This window comes from Talpa occidentalis, unplaced genomic scaffold, assembly GCF_014898055.3.
Source record: "Talpa occidentalis isolate TD23 unplaced genomic scaffold, MPIMG_talOcc4v2.1 talOcc4.2, whole genome shotgun sequence".
NCBI classification, from domain to species: Eukaryota; Metazoa; Chordata; class Mammalia; order Eulipotyphla; family Talpidae; genus Talpa; species Talpa occidentalis.
In genome coordinates this window covers 71,970,591-71,993,884 of record NW_023602073.1, presented here as the reverse complement: position 1 = coordinate 71,993,884, position 23,294 = coordinate 71,970,591, and the positions used below count along the sequence as shown (strand labels likewise).

The 23,294-nt window shown below is 39.0% G+C and overlaps 1 protein-coding gene across 3 annotated transcripts in view; it reads left to right on the top strand.

Moving 5' to 3' along the window:
• PKHD1 (PKHD1 ciliary IPT domain containing fibrocystin/polyductin) overlaps positions 1-23,294 on the top strand; it is a 445,188-nt gene that overhangs the window by 49,442 nt on the left and 372,452 nt on the right. For all 3 annotated transcript variants that reach the window (XM_054698860.1, XM_037519857.2, XM_054698859.1), the window contains exons 27-34: positions 1,290-1,395; positions 1,875-2,150; positions 8,431-8,561; positions 10,661-10,796; positions 14,922-15,114; positions 16,052-16,119; positions 17,632-19,239; positions 21,729-21,872. In XM_054698860.1, the coding sequence (XP_054554835.1) occupies positions 1,290-1,395; positions 1,875-2,150; positions 8,431-8,561; positions 10,661-10,796; positions 14,922-15,114; positions 16,052-16,119; positions 17,632-19,239; positions 21,729-21,872 (2,662 nt within the window). The remainder of the gene's footprint in view (positions 1-1,289; positions 1,396-1,874; positions 2,151-8,430; positions 8,562-10,660; positions 10,797-14,921; positions 15,115-16,051; positions 16,120-17,631; positions 19,240-21,728; positions 21,873-23,294) is intronic.

Below are 23,294 nucleotides of genomic sequence, written 5' to 3'. Positions count from 1 at the left end.
GAAGACAGCATTCTATTAGTAAAATCATTGATGCTATTATTTTGTTTTCAGTATTATCAGAGTAACTTTTGAGCTACTTAGGATTTATACTTCTGCATAGTGGCATTGGAAAGTACTCTTTCTCTTTCAAATGTCTTTTTTTTTTCTTTTTACCAATACATACACCTGTTAGAAGTCATCTGCTTTCAATTTAAGGAAATTTTAAGATACGAAAACTATAAAGAATAATTTAACCACCACCCGAGGAGTAGCAATTTCTAACACTCAGATATATTTGTTTTAACTTTTTGTCTTTGTCATTTAGAATAAAATGTCATAAATTGGAAGTACTTTCTTCATGCCATCCCAATGCTCCTTCCCTCCATAAGTAAACACTATCAATTAATGTGTGTGCTTTTAATCTATATTTTATATACAGATAATCAATTGGATCATATCTTTTTCACTTTCCTCATTTCCAAGTGTCATATTGTTCTATTAGGCTAACATTAGTCCCAGTGGGAGGGAAAGACATATGGTGACTTCTTGGGGACCTATAATTCTAGGGCAAAAAAATGACTCTAGCCAAATGTCCAGATATACTCTAATGTTACTTTATGTCTATTAGCATACAGACATGGAAGGTAGGGTACTATTTCCATGACATTTATTAACAAAGAGAGGGTTATTCACAGGAAGTAGGTACCTAGTTGAAATATCAAATACAATTTGTCCTTGTGCAATTTGAACTTTATTAAATCTTCTATTTGACAGAGGGGGGAATTTACCTAAGATTTAGTGTACAATAGCAGAAATGTTAGGTTTCTGTCCACCTGTATTCAGTCTAAGATTACCTGTTTTGAGTCACCATTAAAATTTAGGGGTTTTTTATTGGGAAATAGAAGAAAGAAAAAGAGAATAAGGGAACTATTAATACCTTTCATTTTGAGTAAGCTTCACAAGTACTTTATGAATATTCTTTTTTTTTAAAAAAAGATTTATACAAGAACCGGGGTACTGGCCAGATGTGTGGGAGGGTGAGTGGATTCACCAGAGCCAGAGTGGGGAACAGAACAGGCAGACTGACTGAAGTACACTGCTGAGGGGAGCAGTGGCCGAGACAGGACAGGTCTGCCATGCCATGAGGGTATCTCCCCGGCCCGCTGGGATTGAACCCACACTACAGAGGTCGCAGACAGCTTCACAGTGCTGGGCTTAACTGCCCGTGCCACCAGGGAGGCCACTTTATGAATCTTCTTTAGTTTATGACATGCATATGTTTACTTTTACTTCTTTTGCCTTCTTTTCAGGTGGTTGTGCGCGTGAATGACATACCAGCTCATTGCTCAGGTTCTTGTACTTTCCAGTACCTAGAAGCATCGACTCCTAGGATCCATTCCGTGTGGTATTCTCTTGGTATGGTTTTTACTTGACATCGAGATGGTCTTGAACTTCAAATTCAGGGTGATTTGTTAAAGGCCATGCATCCTGTGAGGGATGGGTAGAAGGTGCATCGGTTCATGGGGATGGCGAGTGATATAGCAAAAAGTGTATTTTTTGGCTGATCTAAATGATATAGTCATGATTTGAAATGGAGACAAATGGTTTATGATGACTTCAAATGTTTTATTCTCTTTGTACCTTGTTTTGAAATGTTCTTTATTTTGCTCTCTCTCCCATTTCTTATTGACTAAGTGATCTCTTATTAATATTTTGAGAAAATTTAATGGGGCTGTGAGCTATAATATAATAAATTCAGATGTTCAAAAGACATCTCCATGAATTTTGGGAGAGGGAGGGGGAAGGAATGAATATTTGGTGTTAGAGAATTTTCGTAAAGGGAATGTTCTCACTGAGAGATGATTTTGTTCTTTTAATGTCTGTCCTCCTTTAAGATGGTGTCATCAAGCTACTGGTTTACATTACTGGAACAAGTTTCTATGGTGACTCCCAGTCCTTAGAGGTTACAGTGAACAAAACAAGTTGCAAAGTTACCTTTTCCAACCTTACAACTGTGGTCTGTGAAATGAACCTACTCCCCGTCGGAGCACATCAGATTGTGATGTTGGTGAGACCTTCTGGTCTTGCCATCAATGCCAGTGGAGGAGGCCTCGTCTTACATGTGGAACCCAGAGTGGATGCTGTGGAGCCTTCCAGAGCTTCAGAGATTGGTAACCTGGGGAGGCCCCTACATTGCTTCTGACCCTCTGAAGCTAGCATTCTTGCTGGTCTGCAGGACTCTCTCTGGTCCTGCCATATCCACCATGATTCACAACTTTCTGTTTTCTACCATCAGCATTTTTCCTAATGAGAAACAGACATTTGAGGTATTAAATTAACTTACTCGCCACATAAAGGATCCACATTTGACTGATGGTGTCAGGCATAATTGGGTCAGTTACTGAGTCACAGGCATAATTTGGTCTCTTGGAAATAACATTATATTAGGGGTTAGGACATATCTTGTGTGTCATCCTACCAAAGTCAGATGTGTGACATTAGGAGTTTCAGTTACTTCTATGGATTTTAGTTTCCTAATAATGATGATATAGACATAGAACCATTTACTGAGTCCCTCAGTTCGGAAGTCACTTTAATGCTTACAGTTGCCTGAAAGATAAAATTATTATCCACATTCCTCAGACGAGATAATGGTGGTTCTAAGAAGAGATTGATTTGCCCAAGCTTCCCAAATGGAAGGAGGAGTTAGGATGATAACTGGGACAGTCAGATGCCCGGGCTCCTGCTTCTTCTGTGTGCCATGCTGTCTGACCTTTACGGTGGCCATTACAATGTCTCCTCGTTCTGTGTGAGAGTAGAATGAGCCACCACTGGTTAAGCCCATTGAAAAATATAAACGTTTGTTAATATATAGGCCTTTCCCAGTAAGAGCTTGCATTAGTGGGATTTTACAAATGTTCATAAATTTATATACATTTTGGTACTTGTCTAGCATGCAAAGCCAGCTACTATATGAGAGATGGGTGTATATGAAGAGGGGGTATGCAGAGGGTAGTGGGGCTTAATACCAGTCCCATGGATTAGGTCTTAATGATGTGGAATTAGAGGATATCCCCACGTTTTCTGAGAGACATGGCCAATTAGAAACAATCCTTCTGAGAACAACTCAGAAATCTTAGGAACATTCATGCTTTTATATGTCAATGTATGATTTTTTAGGACTCCTTAATGACTTAGGGTTTTGCCATTATTTATTCTGTTGGCTAAAGACCTGAAGCTTACAAGATTTTGTAAAGCAAGCATTTCCTGGTCACAAATCCATTGTTCAAAGAAACAGTTCATTTCTGACTTTATTTTGCCCCAATGAGTAAATTATGGAGCCCCTCTATGTCTGCACATAAAACATAGCAAGCTTGCTCTTCTCAGTGGGATAAGGAAGGAGCCAGGTGATATGTGGTATGCAGAGTAAGAGATCACATTCTGTAGTAGCCCAATGATTATTGGTTCAAATGTAGGGTATATACTATATTAGTACTAGATTTGCAAAGGGAATTAATTTTCTTGTAAAGTTACCTCTGCAGCTCAGATCACAGAATCCTTTAGCTCCCCCAAGAGAGACTGCAGATACCTCAAGTTTAGACAGGTGATGCTGTCATCCCCCTACCATGCTACCTACCTTGTATCAACCTTTGTCAGTCAGTCAGTCAGTCAGTCACTATTCAATGTTCATAAAGCCCTGTGCTAGATGCTAAAGACTGGTACTCAAAGTGTGGTTCTAGACCCATAATGTCGGCATCATTTGGCAGCTTGACAGAAATGAATACTCTCTGGCTCCAATTCAGATCTCTTTTTTTTAATTTTATATATTTTTTACAAAGTTCTTAATTTTTGTACAATGTTTGCTTTCTCATCTTGGTTATAGTCCCTGTGAAATTCCCTCCACCAATTCATCCATGTACCATCACCATAATCCCTTGTGCTCTTCCTACCTCTGTTTTGATCCTGTTTCCCTCTCCTCCCCTATAGAATGTCTCTGGTTTATAGTTGCCTGTTGATTTTTTTTTTATATTTTTTTTTATAGAGGCATGTTTTTATTTATTTGTTTGTTTGTTTGTTTATACATGCACTGGGTACAGTCAGAAGTGCGGGAGGGTGAGAGAATTCACCAGAGCCAGAGTGGGGAGCAGAGCAGGCAGAAGGACCGAAGTACACTGCTGAGGGGAGCAGCGGGCGGCAGGAGAGGTCTGCGCGCCATGTGGGACCCTCCTCTGGTGGCCGGGGAGCAGCCGGGGATCGAACCGGCGCCACAGAGGCCGCGGGCAGCTTCGCAACCCAGCGCTCAACCGCTGCGCCACCGGGGAGGCCCAGTTGCCTGTTGATTTCAATTCAGATCTCTTATTTCACCTGCATTTTAGTAGCATCATCAGGCAATTTGCATAAACAGTACAGTTGGAGAAACTCCGTGGGAGGGTGGGGTGAGTCGGGGAGAAGGGGATTTTTTTTTTTTTTACATTATTTATTTATTTATTTATTTTTAAATAATAAATTTTATTTTTATATTCCCCATACAATTGCAACCCCCCCATTCTGATTCCAATCCCTCCCCTCCCACCCCCCATCTCCCAAAAGTGTCTCTGTTTCATAGTTTTTTGTTGATTCTGATTTTCACTTTCTTATAGTTATTCATTTTCCTGGTCCCTTATTTAAGTTTTCTAGATTCCTGCTATGAGTGAGGCCATCCGGTATTTTTCTTTTTCTTTTTGGCTTATTTCGCTGAGCATGATCCCTTCCAGCGCCATCCATGTTGCTGCAAATTGCATGTGTTTATCTTTTTTGAATTCTGAGTAATATTCCATGGTGTATTTGTACCACATCTTCTTGATCCAGTCATCTATTTTTGGGCATTTAGGTTGTTTCCAAAGCTTAGCTATTGTAAACAGTGCTGCTATAAACAGAGGGGTGCAGGTGTTCTTTGGAATTGATGTTTCTGTGTCCTTTGGGTAAATACCTAGGAGTGGAATTGCTGGATCATATGGAAGCTCTATGTTTAGTAGGTCCAGAAATCTCCACACAGCTCTCCATAGTGGTTGGACCAGTTTGCACTCCCACCAACAGTGCAGAAGAGTTCCTTTTCCTCCACACCCTCGCCAACATTTGTTGTTGCTAGTTTTTTTAATATGTGCCATTCTCACTGGTGTAAGATGGTATCTCATGGTAGTTTTGATTTGCATTTCCCTGATGACAAGTGATGTTGAACATTTTTTCATATGCCTGTTGGCCATTTGCATTTCCTCTTCAGAGAAGTTTCTTTTTAGCTCTTCTGCCCATTTTTTGACTGGATTATTTTCTTTGTTGTTGTTGAGTCTCATCAGCTCTTTGCAGATTTTTGTGATCAATCCTTTATCATTAGTGTTGGGTGCAAAAATGTTCTCCCAGTTGGTGGGGTTTCTCTTTGTTTTTGTTATTGTCTCTTTTGCTGTGCAGAAGCTCTTTAATTTGATGTAGTCCCAGCTGTTTATCTTTGCCTTCACTATCACTGCTTTGGGTGATGTGTCTGTAAAGATGTCTTTGATGTGCAAATCACGTAGTGTTTCACCTATATTTCCTTCTATATATTTTATGGTTTCAGGTCTTATGTCTAGTTCTTTAATCCATTTTGAGTTGATTTTTGTGTATGGTGTGAGGTAGTGGTCAAGCTTCATTCTTTTGCATGTAGCGACCCAGTTTTCCCAGCACCATTTATTGAACAAACTTTCTTTGCTCCAATGCATAGTCTTTGCTCCTTTGTCAAAGATTAGTTGACCATAAATCTGTGGGTTTATTTCTGGATTTTCTATTCGATTCCATTGGTCTGTATGTTCTTTTTCCAATACCATGCAGTTTTGATGATTATGGCTTTGCAGTATAGTTTGAAGTCTGGGAGTGTGATGCCTCCATTCCCGAGAAGGGGATTTAAAAAGAATCAGGCCGAGGCCTACCAACAAGAAATTTAGAGAATACCATGCAGTTTTGATGATTATGGCTTTGTAGTACAGTTTGAAGTCTGGGAGTGTGATGCCTCCATTCCCTTCTTTTTTTTTTTTCAGGAGAGCTTTGGCTATTCAGGGTTTTTGGTAGGTAATGAATAAATGTAATGTGATCAGTCATCCTCTATATCATCACATCTTACCCATGAGCAGAAGAACTCTTGAAAACTTTTGAGGAAAATCCTGGCTTTGCCTTACATACTTCCTTGGTGCATGTCTGTGCTGAGAAGTTGCCTTCTCCTTAGGGGTGGTGTTGGTGGGGAGCCTCAGCTTTTAAATGGGAGTGGCACAGTGCTACCACCTGTGTGACTTCTCATTAATAATAAGAATCACATTGCTAACAATTCATTTCTTCTTTTGTGCCAGGCACTATTAATAATGGGGATATAGTAAATTAAAACAAACTCCCTGTTTTCATGACATTGATGGTAAATGAGTAAGAAAAAAAAAACAAGCAGGGCCAATGATGGAGGGGGTGGGTGGTTGTGATAAGATGTCATTGGTGTGGCAGGAATGCCATGGGTGGCATGTGAGAATGGAGACATGGAAACCTTGGAGAAGAGAGTTCTATACAGAGGGTACAGAAATATTGATGACAGTTGTATCTTTTTGATGAATTGTCCCCATGAGCATTATATAGTGCTCTGCCACTGCTCTCTCTGTAGCCAGACTGATATTCCAGGGCCAATCCATCTTTCCCGGTGCTCAGTCAGCAAGAAACATAGGATTTCACACTCACTGCAGAGGTCTCCCATGCCAGCCCTACTGCAACAGAGTCTGTGCCTTCCCTAAATTACTATCTATCAGGAATGGCTGCTTCCAAGGCTAAGGCTCTCCTCCCCATCTTTGCTCCAAAACCTTAGTGAGTAACAAAGCATCCACCCCAGGGAGAAAAATGTGTGGGTCCCTCCTGGGTGCCAGCAGAGCACCAGTAAAAGGCATACATGTGCATGGTGGTGGTTTTTTCAGTTGTGCTTGAAGAAGAGGTTTGCTGACAAAAATGCTCTAATCCTAAAAATTCTTATAAGCTTTTTTTAAATAGCCAGTATATGATGCATTTATTTTTATTCCTGAAATTTTGTTTGCTAACCATTATTTTTCTTTTTGAGTCCTAAAATCAGTTTTACTAATTTACATTAAAAATTTGGTTTGTATTTTTACTGAAATTGCACTGATGCTTTAGTTTAATATATGCCACCTTTATGATGTTCACTCTTTCTACCCATTTCTTTGAGTTTTCTAAGTCTTAATCCATTCAGTAAACTCCTCAGAAGCATTTCAAAGTTTTTTTCAAATTTCTTCATAGTTTTGAATTTTTCTTGTAAGATGATTTTCAGATATTGTCTTTCTTATGTTGCTATTATAAATTATATATTATATATACACATTGTAATTATAGTATATTATAACTCTTTCTCTTTCATTTTATTCTCTAACATTGGAGTCTATTGCAGTCTTGTGCTGACTCTTCAGGGCAAGGTTATATACTAATTTAGGATATTAGGATATTATTCTAAGCTATTCTGAAAGGTGTTCACCAGGTTGTATATGTGTATATGTGTCCCTTATTCACCCTGACATGTGTGGGGAAGATAAACATGCTCCCCACCCCCTTCCCATTCTCAGAGAATAACCATCTCTTTTCGATGGTCTCACTGCCTCCTGTGTCTCCATCTGAGGATCTGCACACCAGCATCATTAATACTAAGTGGGGTTTTGTTTATCAGCTAGATCAAGGGCTGCTCATCCAAATGGAAGAGTATGCTGTGACAGTCTTATGATTGTCTTGCCTCTTCCCAACACTGGCAGTAAGGAGACAGGGGTTTCTGTGATTGCTCTTCAGTGGTCAGTGCTGATGGCAAATGCTGATGGCAGTGGGTGGTGTTGTCAGCCGCTTCTGCACAGTCGTGGTGACTAGTGCCTAGCAGGGTTGGTGTCAAATCCCAAAGGAAGGATGGAAAGGACTCAGGTTATCATTTAAAAATAAGCAAAGTAAGACCAGTGTCTCAGGGATGATGCTACAAATGATCTGCTTTAAGTGACAATTTGTGACCCTGACTCTTGACACTATTGTTATTATAGGATGTCCCCTATATTTGTTTCCTCAGGAAAAAAAAATTTTTTTTAGGGTTGTTGTGGTTGATATTTAAAAACCCAGGGCAGAAAGAGCTTTCAGAGACCATGTACTTTACCTTTACTGCTCTGACTCACAGATGGGTTGTATCTCTACAGCTTAAACATCTCCAGAAGGCATTGCTATACTCTGCCCTCTGTTACCATTTCTTCCTTTTTATATAATAGTTTAAATATTTGTAATCAGTCTTTTTTCCTGCAGTTTTATTCTACCTTTTATTTGGACTAAGGACTTCATATTTTAATTTTATTTTGTCTCACTTGTGGATAATTAACTTTTGTCTGTCTCTGTGACTGTAGATTCCATCTGCAAATGTTATTTTTGTTATAGGAGGGCTCTGGGCCACCATCCAAGGCTCTAGTTTGGAAGACGTTAGCCTGGTGTTATTTGGATCTCAGTTTTGTGCCATCAACGTCACTAGAAGCAATTCACAAAGAATTCAATGCAAGGTTCCACCCAGGGTGAGTGGAATCCTTTGGCAGCTCCTCTCTGGGTGGGTGACCATTATTAGCATGTTGTGTAAGATTTTCACGAAATCATTTCTTAGAATTAAATTAGCTGAATGATCTTTTCATCACAAAAATATATTTATATTGTTTATATTGTGTGTTTGGCTATGAAGTGGGAAGCTGACTCCACCAATGGGACTTATAAATAACATTATTTAATAGCTTTTTAAAAAAGACATCCAAACAGTCTTAGTCCACATTCTCAGTGGGTATCAGTGTGCTGAATAAATAAATTTATCTAGTGCACACCCTGAGCGTTGGTTTATAAAACTTATATCACTTGTAATCTCACTTTTCCCTTTAGCAAAGAGCAAATATATTAGTTTTCAACAGCAATTTTGTTTTCTGGCATGGATATAAATGTAGAACTTAGAAACTTCTACGATGTTGGTTTCTATGAAATATCTTCCTAATTACTCCTTACTGCTTCCCTTTTCTCTTAAAAACAAGTTCCTGAGTTCTCCCTTTCCTTTTCAGTTAGTGTGATCTCATAACCTATTAAGAGATTTGAGTGCAGGCCCTTCCCTGGTGCTGTCGTTGAGAGCCAGGCTCACAGCTGCTGTTGAGCTCTCGATTTAGAGCTAACTTTAGAGTTATCAACATTCCCAGAACATCTATCACCTGAAAAGATGTCTGTCTGCTGAACAAATAAAGATTTTTGAAAGAGAGGGTTCAGAATAATCTTTGAGGTCTGGTCCCACATTTTTATGTTATCCAATTGCTAAAATATTATGAAATATTAGCTTTTGTATATAAATTGTATGCAATTGCAATTTATGGTTGTATTATAATTTGTTTAACTATTCCCTATTTTTTGGACACAATTAGATACCAACATTTCCTATTTTAAACAAAAGAGCTTTGATCATCCCAATAACTATTTTTGGGGGTATGTTTATTTTTCTCAGGATAAATTAATCTAAATACTAAAACTTTTGATATGTCATGCTCAATTTTATTTTAAATTTGTATTTAAAATTTATATTCCCACTATTACCGGGTGAGTGTTTGACTTCCAGAGCTTTGTCCAATACTAGATATTGTCACAGTAATACATACTTACTATTTTAATGGGTAAAATTTGTACTGTTAGGATTTCTTTTACTAGAGAGAACATTAAAATGCAAAATTTAAATTTTGATGTAATACTATTTATACATAAAAAATTTTAAAAGGAAATGGTAAAAACAATCATCCTCTCCTACCCCACTTTCCCCTTCTTCATGTTCCCCTTTCTGAAGCAAGCATGTTAAATTCTTTTGAATATAGTTATTTTGTTAAAACAATAAACAATCTTTACATTATTATAACTATTTAAATGATACTGGAAGAATCAGGGAACTTATTTTTTTCTTTTGTAGTTTAACATTTTCCCTGAAATTTCAATATTTTTTAAATATGTCTTTCCTATAATAAAAGCCTCTGTCTTTAAACGAATTCCATTATATCATTTACTCTTTTTCCTTGAAGCTCTTTGTTCCCTTGTTTCAATTGAAATTATTATTTTCTAGATTTATTGTATAGATTTGATTCTAGTATTTCCTTTGATTGCTCTCCCAAGTAGTTTTATTACTCTTGGCATTTATATCTTCCTCCCCCACAGCTATTGTTTGCTTTATAAGATCATAACTTCAAGAGACATTTCATTATTATTATTAAGGATTAATATTTTAGAGGAAAGTTTTCTAAATACTTTTATACCTGATGGTATTCTCAGACTTGATAGATAGTTTAGCTAGGTATAGATGTTTAGTTGCAAATACCATTGTTTTGTAGAACAAATCAGTGTGTTAATTGTAAATCATTCTTATTTACTATTTGAAGTAGGTCCCTCTGTATTTGTTGGATGCTGCATTTACCTAATCTAAGCACATTTTTTTTCTTTCTCTCTCTCTCTTCTTGTCTGTATGAGACATACAGACACTTAAAAATAGCCAATATGCCCTTTAAAAATAATTTTCTTGAATTTAATTTTTAAAACATTCTATATAGACTGCTCTCAAATCAGTCTTATTTACAGAGATTTCATTTTAAAAAAATTAAATTTTCAGGGAAAAGATGGACAAATTGTCAATGTGACTATGGTCAGTGGGGACCATTCTGCCGTTCTCCCCATGGCTTTCACATATGTCTCCTCGCTAAATCCAGTGATCGTGTCTCTGAGCAGAAACAGAAGCAACATAGCAGGTAAAATATATGACACTGCGAGATCATTTTATTTTTAGGCCATTGATCCTATTAAAAGGCAAACAGTGGGTTATTAATTTTATTGAAAATATTATTGCAGTTGGGTGGAAGTTTTTTTCTGAAAATCAGGATACTGAATAAATGCCCTTATATCTCTTTTTCTCTGTAAAATTAGGGCCTTTTCCATTGTGAAAATGATGAGAGATTCAAAGGCAACAATTCAATAAATATCTATTGAGCAGCTGCTATGTATAAATAATACCACCAGCATAATAGACTAATTTGTTGGATTATTATCCTCAGTTTATTGGTAAGGAAGTGAAGGAATAGAACAAGTAATTTGTCTAAGATGCTGCATTCAGTAAATAACAGAGCTGGGATTTGAACTCAAGCAGTCTGGTTCAGATTCCAAGTACCTAGCTACTTAAAAGTTTATTGTAAAATGCCAATTTAGGCATCATTTTTCACTTTAGCAGTTATTTCATATGATTGGAGAACAAGATGCTCTAATTAATCAAAAGTTCTTCTTTCTTGAGACATAAAATATAAAAAAGGAAACATTCTTTAACTTCCAACTACATGAGATACTTTTTATTTGATAATTCAGATATTATGACAGGATGGAATTACAGGAATTTATTATCATATCCTATCAGATAGATTTAGAAGAGTATACTAGGTAACACACCTTTCTGATTAATTGAAGCCAGATGACAGAGAGATTATGGCAACCATATTTAAGATTTTATTATAAAAGACCATCAAATTTCCCAAAGAAAAAGCCTAGACTCAAATTTTCTAGTATTATTTTCATTTTCTATTGCTCAAGAGTACATAAATAAAGGGAAGTGTCCTTTAGCTTCTCAATATTATTCAGCTCAGATAGTGCAGAAGAAGAATTTGCTGCCTCAGGCAACCAAAGTGTGTAAAATTCCTCAGTGGTATAGATCCTTCCCAACGAAGTAGAAAAGGGAGGAGGGAGCTCCATGTTCTATTCAGATTTCAGTGATTTTGGCTTTTAATAAAATTTCGTACCTATAATGAAAAGAATAAATACATTGCATCAGTGCCTTTAAGGCATCTAAGATTAGCTTGACAATTGACCAAGAGCCCAAGGACTTCATGTTATTGATATATACAACATGATGCATTATTTGCAGAATTTACACTTGCATTTAAATCTTTCTACAGGCAGAATAAAGAAGAACATGCTATAAAATCCACACAGTGGTAGTCTATTGGGAAAGTTTCTTTTGAAAGTTGACAAGCTACACATCTCCATCCAGGAGATGATGATGTTGATGTTGACAATGAAGCCAAGATGAAAGTGAAGAAAGGGAGGAGGAAGGGCCAAGCAGGGGCAGGAATAAATTCATGTACAGGACCACCAGTATGTTTTTTCAGATAGTATTGCATCAGGAAGACCCCTAACTCAGCCATTTCTTGGGCAAGATTTAACTTTTTTTCTGTTAGTCCTATTTTTACATGGGGTTCATTTTTTTCACTGTTACTGTAAAAATTGGAGCTAAAGTAGGTAAAAGTGTCTGTCTCAGAAACTAAATGAAGTAAGCACTCAATAAATGCTTAGTTGAAGAGAATGCTGACAGTTACTGAGTGTTAGACAAATGAGTCAAAGCCGACATCACCCTATGTTGTTTACTTCACAGCAGGCCCAGACCCATGAGCTCAAAAGCCTGCCAAAACCAAACTCAAATTTTTACACACCTGGTTTAAATATAGCCCAAACAAGCAGATTTTTAGCCTTTTAGAGCTGCCTGTTTGTATGTCCTGCAAAACTGCACCTAACATCTGCTAGCCTGGGGGCTAGAAAAGACGTTACTACTGGTATCCTTAGAAACTCTGACACAGAAGCTACCCACTGGGCTGCTGTGTGACATCATCTAGACTCAGAAGCTGCCTCTCTGACCCTCCCCTTCCACAGGATACCCTAGTCTTTCTTCTGGGTGGTGGTTTCCTATTATTGCCTCTGGACAGTTTTATACTAGACTTCCCCCTATGCTGACCTGCAAAGCACCACCCGTATAAAGCTTCTGCTGCGCTACTGCCATCTTGTGGACATGTCTTCTCCTTTGCTCAACCCTAGCATGCCTTGAACTCTACACTGAGGCTTCTGACTTCCCGGTAGAAATGAGCTTGGGAGGATATGAACTAAAAGAAGATGTAAAACACGGGAGAAAATGAAGTTAATGTAGCTCTTTGAGTGCTCTTCTATACCAAAGACTGTCCTAGTATATCTAATAACCCCTACAATAGAGCATATGTGGTGGAAAATACAAGTTTTGAGAGTCCCAAGTGAGTCACCCAAATCACTCAGGGCATAAATGGCAGAGAAAAGATTTTAATAGATTGAGTCTTTTCAATAGATTTCTATCCCTCTTCTTTCACCTTTCTCCTCTGCGTCTCATTAACTATGGTGTTCTGTAGATGCTAACTCTAGTAATTCTCATATGTTAACATGGAAAGGAGCCTTAGAAATGCTTTAATCCAAGCTGTGTTTCTGCGAGCACACTGAGACACAGATCAGTTAAATATATTTACTTTTACTCCTTGATGTTCAGCTCTTATTATGACTAGATTAGAAATCAGACTGGATTTCTCCTCCCCTATCTCTCCACTTGCTCTTATAGACTGAAAGAATTGCCTCAATCAGATCTTTTCCTTGTTTAGAAACCTTGATGACCTTTACTCTCGGTCCACCGAATTAAGTAAAGACCTGTCAGGATTGGCTTTTTTAGTCTTCAGCTGCAGAACCACAGTCCACTTGGTCCCCACAGAGTGTGGACTTATGTACCTGGTCTTCCAGAAAGTCACCCAGTTCCCTTTCCACCTCTCCAAGTCCCTGGGTAATAAAATGAGAAATTCCCCTCTTCTCTTTCACTTGGTGGTTATCTTCTGAATTTCAAAACACCTTCTTGCCCATAAGGCTTTCATGATATTCAGAATGTTTTTCTAATTTTAACAATTCTACTTTTACTTCTTTTATATTATATCTTGTACTGAAGCTATTTTTGACACCTATTTTATTAACTTTGAGGTCTCTTTGAGGGCAGGGTTTGTGTTTAACTTATTTTTGTGCCCCTGTGGCATATTCCTCATGGAAATCAGTAAATAATTGATGTAAAAGGAACTGAATTAGAGAGTCCTTAGTATATACAACATTTAAGTAGAGTTGCTAATTAAACTTACAAGTTATTGAAATATAAGAAGACTGCACTCAGGCCTTGAAGTCCTTATTCATTAGCTGGTTGCTGATCCTGACTTTCCTAAAAGCAAAATATTTTTTTTTTTTTTTTTTAAGATTTATTTATTTATTTATTTATTTATTTATTTATTTATTTATACAAGCACTGGGCACAGTCAGAAGCGCGGGAGGGTGAGAGAATTCACCAGAGCCAGAGCGGGGAGCAGAACAGGCAGAAGGACCAAAGTACACTGCTGAGGGGAGCAGCGGGCGGCAGGAGAGGTCTGCGCGCCATGTGGGACCCTCCTCCTGTGGCCGGGGAGCAGCCGGGGATCGAACTGGCGCCACAGAGGCCGCGGGCAGCTTCGCAACCCAGCGCTCAACCGCTGCGCCACCGGGGAGGCCCTCTAAAAGCAAAATATTGATCCTACTCAGTGCCTTGTATATGTCATCGGGACAGTCTGGATTTCAAATGGGATGACATACCTGAAATTGCTCTTTAGAATGTGAGGTACTATATTCACATACAGCATTATTATAGTGCACACGGAGAATATAGCTTTAACTTCTATCAGTAGAAAACAAAGATTAAATAAGCAGTGCTGTTTGCTGGCTATGAAGACCATCAACCTTCCTGTTAGCTTCTTGATTTGCCTTTGAATGAAGAAAAGTTTAGTGTCTCTTGAGCACAATTGTCCTGAAAGTTTTTATTTTTATGCCCTTGAAGTTATGCTGTGTCACCTTATTAAAAGAGTTGTTAGAAGTTTCATGAAAAAAAAATTAGGTTGGTATTATAACTCTTCAAATTAGACTATTATGCACAGGGCTGATCAAGCTTTTAATCCTAAAGACAGTTTAGAATTGAATAGGTGGTTGAACCATACAACCACATCCCCAAGGCTAATGGATTCTTTTCAATATAGGAGGTGAGACTCTTTTCATTGGAATGATGCTGCTGAACTACACAGATTTGGGTGTGGAAGTCCATATCCGGGACACCGTGGCTTACGTTCAGGCCCAGACGGCTCAGGGCTTGGTGGTGGTGCTGCCCCCGCTGCCAGCTGGTCTCCATGGAATCTCAGTTTCCATCAATGGGGTCAGCATTCACTCACAAGGGTGAGTAGACACTTGTCACTATTTTAGGTCTAGTAATTCAGTTGAGGAATTCTAGTTTTAAGTTAGGTTTTGCTTTATATTTTCTTCTTTAAAGTTAAGGGATAAACATATGCATATCATAACCGTTGAACAAATCTTACAGCCCCTCCAAGAAAATTGAGTCTCAGGAAATTTTTGGCTTACTAGTTGGGGAAGGGAGAACTTTCTAGAACTAAGGTGTTAAGGTTCTTGGTTGGGGTTGAGCGGGGGTGGGCTTCCATCTGTGCTTTAGTAAGAGATTGCACAGTTGTGTCTGGCATTTGAACAAATAACTTAAAATCATTGTACAAGCCATGTTTATGATTACAGCCCAGGAAAATGTCAGACACAAGATCATGTCGCCACTATTTTTTTTTCTTATCTGTTAGTACTCTCTGTCATCACAGCTCCCTTTCTTCTCCCTCAAATACAGCTGACCATTCAACATCATGGTCATGAGTTCCTATTTCATGGGAGTTAGGTGTACGAATAGCCAAAAAATTTGCTTATATTTCCTGTATATAATTTGCATATAATTTTGACTCCCCTCCAAACTTAACTACTAACTGTTGACCAGAAGCCTTACCAATAACATAAATGGTTGCGTAACATATTTATATGTATTACATGCATGTTGTACTTAGCATATACTGTATTCTCATTAAAATAAGTTAGAGAAAAGACAATGTTATTAAGAAAGTCCTGAAAGAGAAAATACATTTATAGTACCCCACTGTATTTTTTAACACCCTAAGTTTATGTTGTTTACAAGAAAATCCAAGTGAGGGAGGACCCATGCAGTTCAAACCCATGTACCTGGGTTGGTCAACTGTCAACTGTCATCTGTCTCTTCTGCCTTTTCCTTTCTTTCCCTTTCTCTGCTTCAGGTGTTTGGTAACAAAAGCCCCCTTTTTTGTAGGGTTGATCTTCATATCCAGTACATCACAGAAGTTTTCAGCATTGAGCCGTGCTGCGGGTCCCTGCTGGGTGAGTGCTCTGTGATACTGGATCTTTTATCTTGCGAGTCTATTGGCTGGAAGTTCAGACTTTGTTCCTGGAGTAACTAACTGGTGAGGCCAAATATGGGCAGCAGGCAGAGGATTTTCCTCGTGCTTGGGCACTGAGTATGCTCCTTTGAAGGGTGTGAAAACTTTGTGATTCCTTAACCCAGTAAGTTTAGAAAATTAAAAAAAAAATTTTGGGAAAAGGAAATGTGTGTCTTTCTTTTTTTATTTTTAAAAGATTTATTTATTTATGCATACAAGAACTGGGGTACAGACCAGAGGTGTGGGGGGTGAGAGGATTCACCAGAGAAAGAGCAGGGAACAGAACAGGCAGACTGACTGAAATATAGTGCTGAGGGGAGCAGCGGGCGAGTTCGGAGAGGTCTGCTGTGCCATGTGTGTAGCTCCCCGGCAGGGGATCGAACTCATGCTGCAGAGGCTGCGGACGGCTTCATAGGTTGTGTCTTAACCCCTTGCGCCACCAGGAAGGCCCCTGTGTCTTTCTCTTTCTAAACATCTTCTGGATAGCACATATCGGGGCATACCAGCAAAACCCGGGAAGAGTTTCTTGCTTTTAACTTTTTAGATACTGCCCGTGCAAGGTGAGAAGGAAGTCTTTGGTGTCTTCACTTTTTTCTAAGGATGCGGATGAAGGACTCAGATGTAATTTGAAGCACAAATACCAATATGGGACATGTAAGGACAAGACAAAGAGAAATCTAGAGAACTATTCATTTTTCAGAAAAAAAATGGAAAGCTCTAGATTTGCATGTGAAAAATTTCTGTGATGGTATATAAAATAGCACATTATACTTTCTACGTATAGTAAAATCCTTTTTAAAGCTGCTTGGCTATACCTACCGTATTTAGTCATGATATGGGGAATGTTGTTTCAATTGTTGTCCTGAAAAATGGAACTTAATTGTTCCTCAGCTAGAGAGTAAGTCTGAATCACAAACATCTTTCAATGTTTCAATGACTCTTGGTGTTATTACACACACACACACACCCAAGCATATATATACATACACACACACATATATATTTGATTTTTCATGAATGTATGTTACACGTAAAAAACATAAACTTTCTCTACACAATACTACATAGAATAATACAAATGACCTAAATGTTAGATGATATAGCAGATATCAGCAGATGACAGAACCATTTCCAGGAATTTGATTTTTTTTTTATATAAAGCTTAAGTTGATTAAAGTGGTGGCTTCTAGGATCTATAAATATATTTCAAAATTTTGTCTTCATTATTGTAATCATCCTTCCTATATAACAATTTATGTTGCTTACTTTGTGTGAATTTCAGCCAGCCTGACTACTGCTGAAAGATCACAAATATAACAGTGATGGGGAAAGGTGATGATTGAGGTTTCACTAAAACTTACCCCATCCTCCACTTAATTGTACTGGGGCTTACCCTGGTGCTATGAGTTCCTATTTCTGAATTTAGCTTTTGTTTTCAATATCCATGCTTTAGGTGGAACCATCCTCAGTATCTCCGGAATAGGGTTCGGCAGGGATCCAGATTGGATTTCAGTCCGTGTGGGCAATCAGTCCTGTGACATCGTGAACCTGACGGAGACCAACATCTGGTGTGAGACCTCACCAGTGCCCGGGTTTCTTGACCTGGATGCTGTCGCTGTCCCAGCCCCTGTGGAGGTCTGGGCTGGCAATGTGTCCTTCCCCCGAGGACTTTTACCAAGCCTGGTGGGGAAGGGCTTTACCTTCACATATGAAGAAGCGACAACCCCAGTGGTCACTGCTGTGAGAGGAGAAATCGAGAATAGCAGCCTGAGGCTCTATGTGGAAGGAAGGAACCTTTCCAACTCGGTGATCCTTCTTGGGGACTTGAGCTGTGATCTCGAGACACAGTCTTTCAGGAGCAGTGTGAGCCGGCGTGGGTGTTCCTTTCCACTTCACAGTTTGGAGGCAGGCATCCATCCCCTCCAAGTACGGCAGAGGCAGATGGGGTTCACTAATATGTCTGCAGTGTCCCAGCAGTTTGTGATGATTCCTCGGATAACAGGCGTCTTCCCAGCACATGGGTCTACCTGTGGTGGGACAGAGCTCATGGTGAGGGGTTTGGTGCTCAACTCAAGGACGAAGTCAGTACAAGTCGACCTTTCAGGTCCTTTTACTTGCAACATTTTGAGAATGGGGGACCAGACAATCCTTTGCCAGATTAACCTGGTAGGTGACCCCTTGCCTGGCGCCTCCTTCAGTCTGAATGTCACTGTCCTGGTCAATGGACTAACCAGTGAGTGTCAGGGGAATTGCACAGTTTTCTTGCAGGAAGAGGTTACTCCCATTGTGGACACTGTGATCGTGAACATCAGTGGGTCTCTGACCACGGTGTTGATTAGGGGTCAGCAGTTAGGCAGCACAGCTGATGAGCCAGTGGTGTTTGTGGATGGTCATCTTCCTTGCATTGTAACTTTTGTTAATGCAAGTCACGTGGACTGCTGGATAAAGGACTTGACTGCAGGACTCCATTACCTATCAGCTTTTCATACACGAAATGGGTACGCTTGTTTTGGTAATGTTTCCAGACACTTCTACATTTTGCCTCAAGTATTTCATTATTTCCCCAAGAATTTCAGCATACATGGTGGAAGCCTCTTGACCATGGAGGGCACAGCCCTGAGAGGACAGAACACCACTTTGGTGTACATTGGCCAGCAGGTCTGCCCGTTAGTGGATATCAGCTCCGAGCTCATCCACTGTGTTGTTCCTGCAGGAAATGGGTCCGCTGCGCTGGTCATAGAGATCGATGGACTTTCACACCAGATGGGTGTTATTGATTATAGCGAAACCTTCACTCCAGAATTGCTCTCTGTTTCTCAGACTGCTGAAATCTTAACCTTTGTGGTGGCCCATATCTCAGGAGCTGCAAACGTTGACATTTTCTTAGGGGTGTCACCATGTGTGGGTGTCTCTGGCAATCACACCCTTCTCCAATGTGCAGCCCCGTCCCTGCCTGCAGGAGACTACCAACTTAGGGGTTACGACCGCATAAGAGGGTGGGCCTCTTCTGTTCTGGTGTTCACTTCCAGAGTTGCTATTACAGAAGTAACTGAGAACTTTGGTAAGTCAAATGTTTCTTTCCTTTTTTTTTTTTTAAAGATTTATTTATTCATGCATACAAGAGCTGGGGTACAGGCCAGATATGTGGGAGGGTGAGAGGATTCACCAGAGGCAGAGCGGGGAACAGAACAGGCAGATGGACTGCTGAGGGGAGCAGCGGGTGAGGCAGGAGAGGTCTGCCGTGCCATGTGGGTAGCTCCTTGGCTGGCTGGGGATTGAACCCGCACTGCAGAGGCTGTAGACAGGTTCACAGCGCTCTGCTCAACTGCCTGCGCCACCAGGGAGGCCCCAAATGTTTCTTTATGTAAATGAATTGCCACTCTCACCACTCTGAGAAGTAGGAAATTAAGATCAACCTGAACCTCAGAAAGAGAGAAGTCTGGTTGGCCTCTTCCAGTTCCAGTTTCTTTCTTAAACTTGTTTTTGTCATGTTTTAGTTATGAAGCTTTGTTTTTTATCAAGGGAATCATTCATATTCTCTAAGTGTTTGACTATATTTAAATTCGATGCATCAATTTGATTTAATTTGTATTTTAAATAATAACATTAAATGTAAGAGCTCATAATTTGATTATTTAACTAGAATGTAATGCCATTAACTTTTAGAATTACATGCCAATTTGAATTATTTTAAATTTAATATATATGATTAATTGCTATTGCTTTGTAAATATCACAGAATTCATACTCCACCAATAATAATCCAGTTACATAAACTGAAATTTTTTCTCCTCTTATATGTAAAGGCAAATTCACCTTGCCTTTTCTTCCAATGACAGTTTCTGGTTTTGTTTACTTCAAGTCTTACTGAACTTGAGATGACTTAAATCTGATTGATATACAAAAAAGTAGAGGAAATGATGGTGGCAGACACTTAGACTGATGAAGTACCAAGCAAAACATTTCTTAGACAATTTTTTCCTGTCTTGGTTGGGTGAAATTTTAACGGGATTGGCATCTTTATCCTGACTCTGCAGCAACTTAGCTGGTTAAGTTATCTTACCCTTGGTTGTGGACTGGATGCTTGCTAGTTTCCCTAGCTACTAAGAGTCCATGAGTTTTATGGTGAGAGAGCAGATGTATGAAATGTACTTACTCTATTCTTGAGTTTGTCAGGTGGCTGTGGATCCACAACTTAGAGCTGACATGAAGGCTGTAGATTCAGAAACTCTACATCTCAGTGTGCACTAGGGTTTCTATATGTATGAGATTTCTGGTGATATATCCCTTCATTGGTTCTCAGGCTCAAACAAAATGTGTCTGTTAAGAATTGTTAGCATTTACTCATCAGAGACAGACACTCTGATATGCTAAGTAAACAGGTATGATAGTGTTTTAGAGAGAAGTTTAGCAATATCCATTAAAGCTAATGATTTATTTTTCCTTTGACATAGAAATTCCATCTAAGAATTTGTAACATTTTTATTTGTATAAATGAATAGTTCATTCAGCACCATTAATTATAACAGGAAAAGAAATAATGGAAGTATCAACTAATAGGAAAATTGCTTAATAAATGATGGCATAGTCACACAAGGGAAGGCTAAGGACAGGCATTCCCTGACTTTTTATAGTTCACTTTGCTTTTTATGAAAAACCTGTTTTCACTAACAAAGAGAGATCCGAAGAGAATTTTTGCTTTTGCAACAAAAGGTGTAAAGCAAAAATAAAAAATAGAGTTCAGCATTTGTTTTGTAGCAGCCTCTCTACAGATAGCACCCCAAGAGCAGCGAGAGTGGCCCTACCAACTCCCTTCCGGGGAGATCCTTTATTCAGGCCATGTGTATATCTTATTACTCCTGCTTTACTATATGTTACTTTAGGTTTTATGTGTTATTTAGTTTAACTTGGTTGGTTATTTTTTGAGTCTGGGAACACTCAAAATTTTTCCATACACATTAAAGAAAATTACTTATCTGCTTTATGTCCTTATGGCTTAGGAAAGGTCTCATAGTAATGCTGTTCCCTGATAGCAGGGGAAACCTGTAGCTATTAAAATGATGAGCCAGGCTGATAGATAGACTTGGAAAAATGCCCATGCTAGTCCTTTAATTAAGAAAACAAGTTGTTGAATAATACATACAGAATGATTTCTTTCTTTATGTCTAGAAAATTCCAGAAGGATTACAAAGAAAATTTATACCTGGCTACCTCTGAGGAGGGAGACAGGTGGATAGGGGATCTTTTACTTTCATTTTATACTCTTGAATAAACAATTTAAGAAGTATAAATAAGCATTAATTTTCTTCATAGAAATTAATACATTTTCTTTGATAGATTGTTGATTTGGGATCCGATAGAACAAGAACTCCATGCTCTAGAGGTCAGAACTTAGTGAGAGCAAAGTGAGAATATCAGGGACCTAAAGCCATTTGTGTGGACTCTGGACAGCATAAAAGGAATGATGGGCAGCAAGGAAGCATAGATTTGAATTTTGTGTTAAGAGAGATTTGCCTCTACGAACATGAACTTATCTTTTTTTTTTTAAAGGCTGTCTGGATGGAAGCCTTGTGCATGTGTTTGGAGCAGGATTTTCTCCAGGGAACATCTCAGCTGCTGTGTGTGGTATGCCCTGCCAAGTCCTGGCCAACACGACAGTGTCAGCCTTCAGCTGCTTGGCCCTGCCTCTGGATGGTCAGTAAAAATGCCGTATTTTTAAAGCAGCTTATATGTAAAAATTATATTGTTTGGCTAACTTCATCTTTGTAGTGCATGCTGACCCCTGATTTTCCTGTGTTCCTGGAGTAGGCATGCTTTACTCCTCACTTAGAATGGTATTTAGAATCTGGGACCACCTCATTAATATGTTGCCTAATAACTTGTTACGTTAATGGGTCTATGTTAAATGAACAATGAAAAATGTATCACCCATCCTCTTCACTGCAATCATATGATGCTGGAGAAAAGAATTTTTTTTTTTTAACAATTTTTTTTTAAAGAGGCACGTATTTTATTTATTTATTTGTTTGTTTGTTTATACATGCACTGGGTACAGTCAGAAGCGCGGGAGGGTGAGAGAATTCACCAGAGCCAGAGCGGGGAGCAGAGCAGGCAGAAGGACCGAAGTACACTGCTGAGGGGAGCAGCGGGCAGCAGGAGAGGTCTGCGCGCCATGCGGGACCCTCCTCCGGTGGCCTGGGAGCAGCCGGGGATCGAACCAGCGCCACAGAGGCCGCGGGGAGCTTCGCAACCCAGTGCTCAACCGCTGCGCCACTGGGGAGGCCTGAGAAAATAATTTTTGAGTTTTGAATAGTAGTTTTAATGACAGCTTAGGCATCATGGAGAAAGCAATTCTTGGTCTTGTTGTGAGGTGAAGCTGCTAGAAACTTCTGCTTGCTGGAAGTGCAAATGAAAGGATTAGATCATCAAGCTGGATATCTTTTGCATATTGGTCTTTCTTATTGGTGCACAGTTCTTTAATCCTTACTATGGGCAAAAGAGGCAACATTAACACTACCCTCTTATTCTGTAATATTGGGGCAATTACCAGATCCTTTACCCAGTAAAGCACCCCCATTTTTCACTGCATTAAACTTTGTAGCTACCATGTAAATCATGATATAGGAAGCCATGTCTTTGTGGGGTGGAGAGGTGTTGGGTAGGAAAGTGCAAAGCTTTGGTATTCCTATAGATGCGGCTTTACAATATGTGATAATTACTCATTGAGTTTCATAAAAATAAAGTCAAAGGTAAGAAATTATCATTATTATTAGAGGCCCAGCTTGTCCAGGTGTTATTCTGCTTCAATAAGCATAGATCTTGTACCTGTGGACTTTAGAAACCATTTCACATGCCTTCTGCTTAGTGCTATAAGTTACATTTTAAATTTATATCTGCAACTTGAATGTGGGAGAAGTATTTATAAAGTGATAAAAGCATCACTTCATTTGAGCTTGGACATAAATTCTATGATGGATAATACTGTTATGATGGCACTTCATATTGCATTGTCCTAGAAAATACAATATAGGAGAAGAAGGAGGTAGTGGGGGAGGAGGAGGGGAAACTATTGTTGTTTAAAATACTAGAAATCAAGTTTCATATTACCATCCTTCT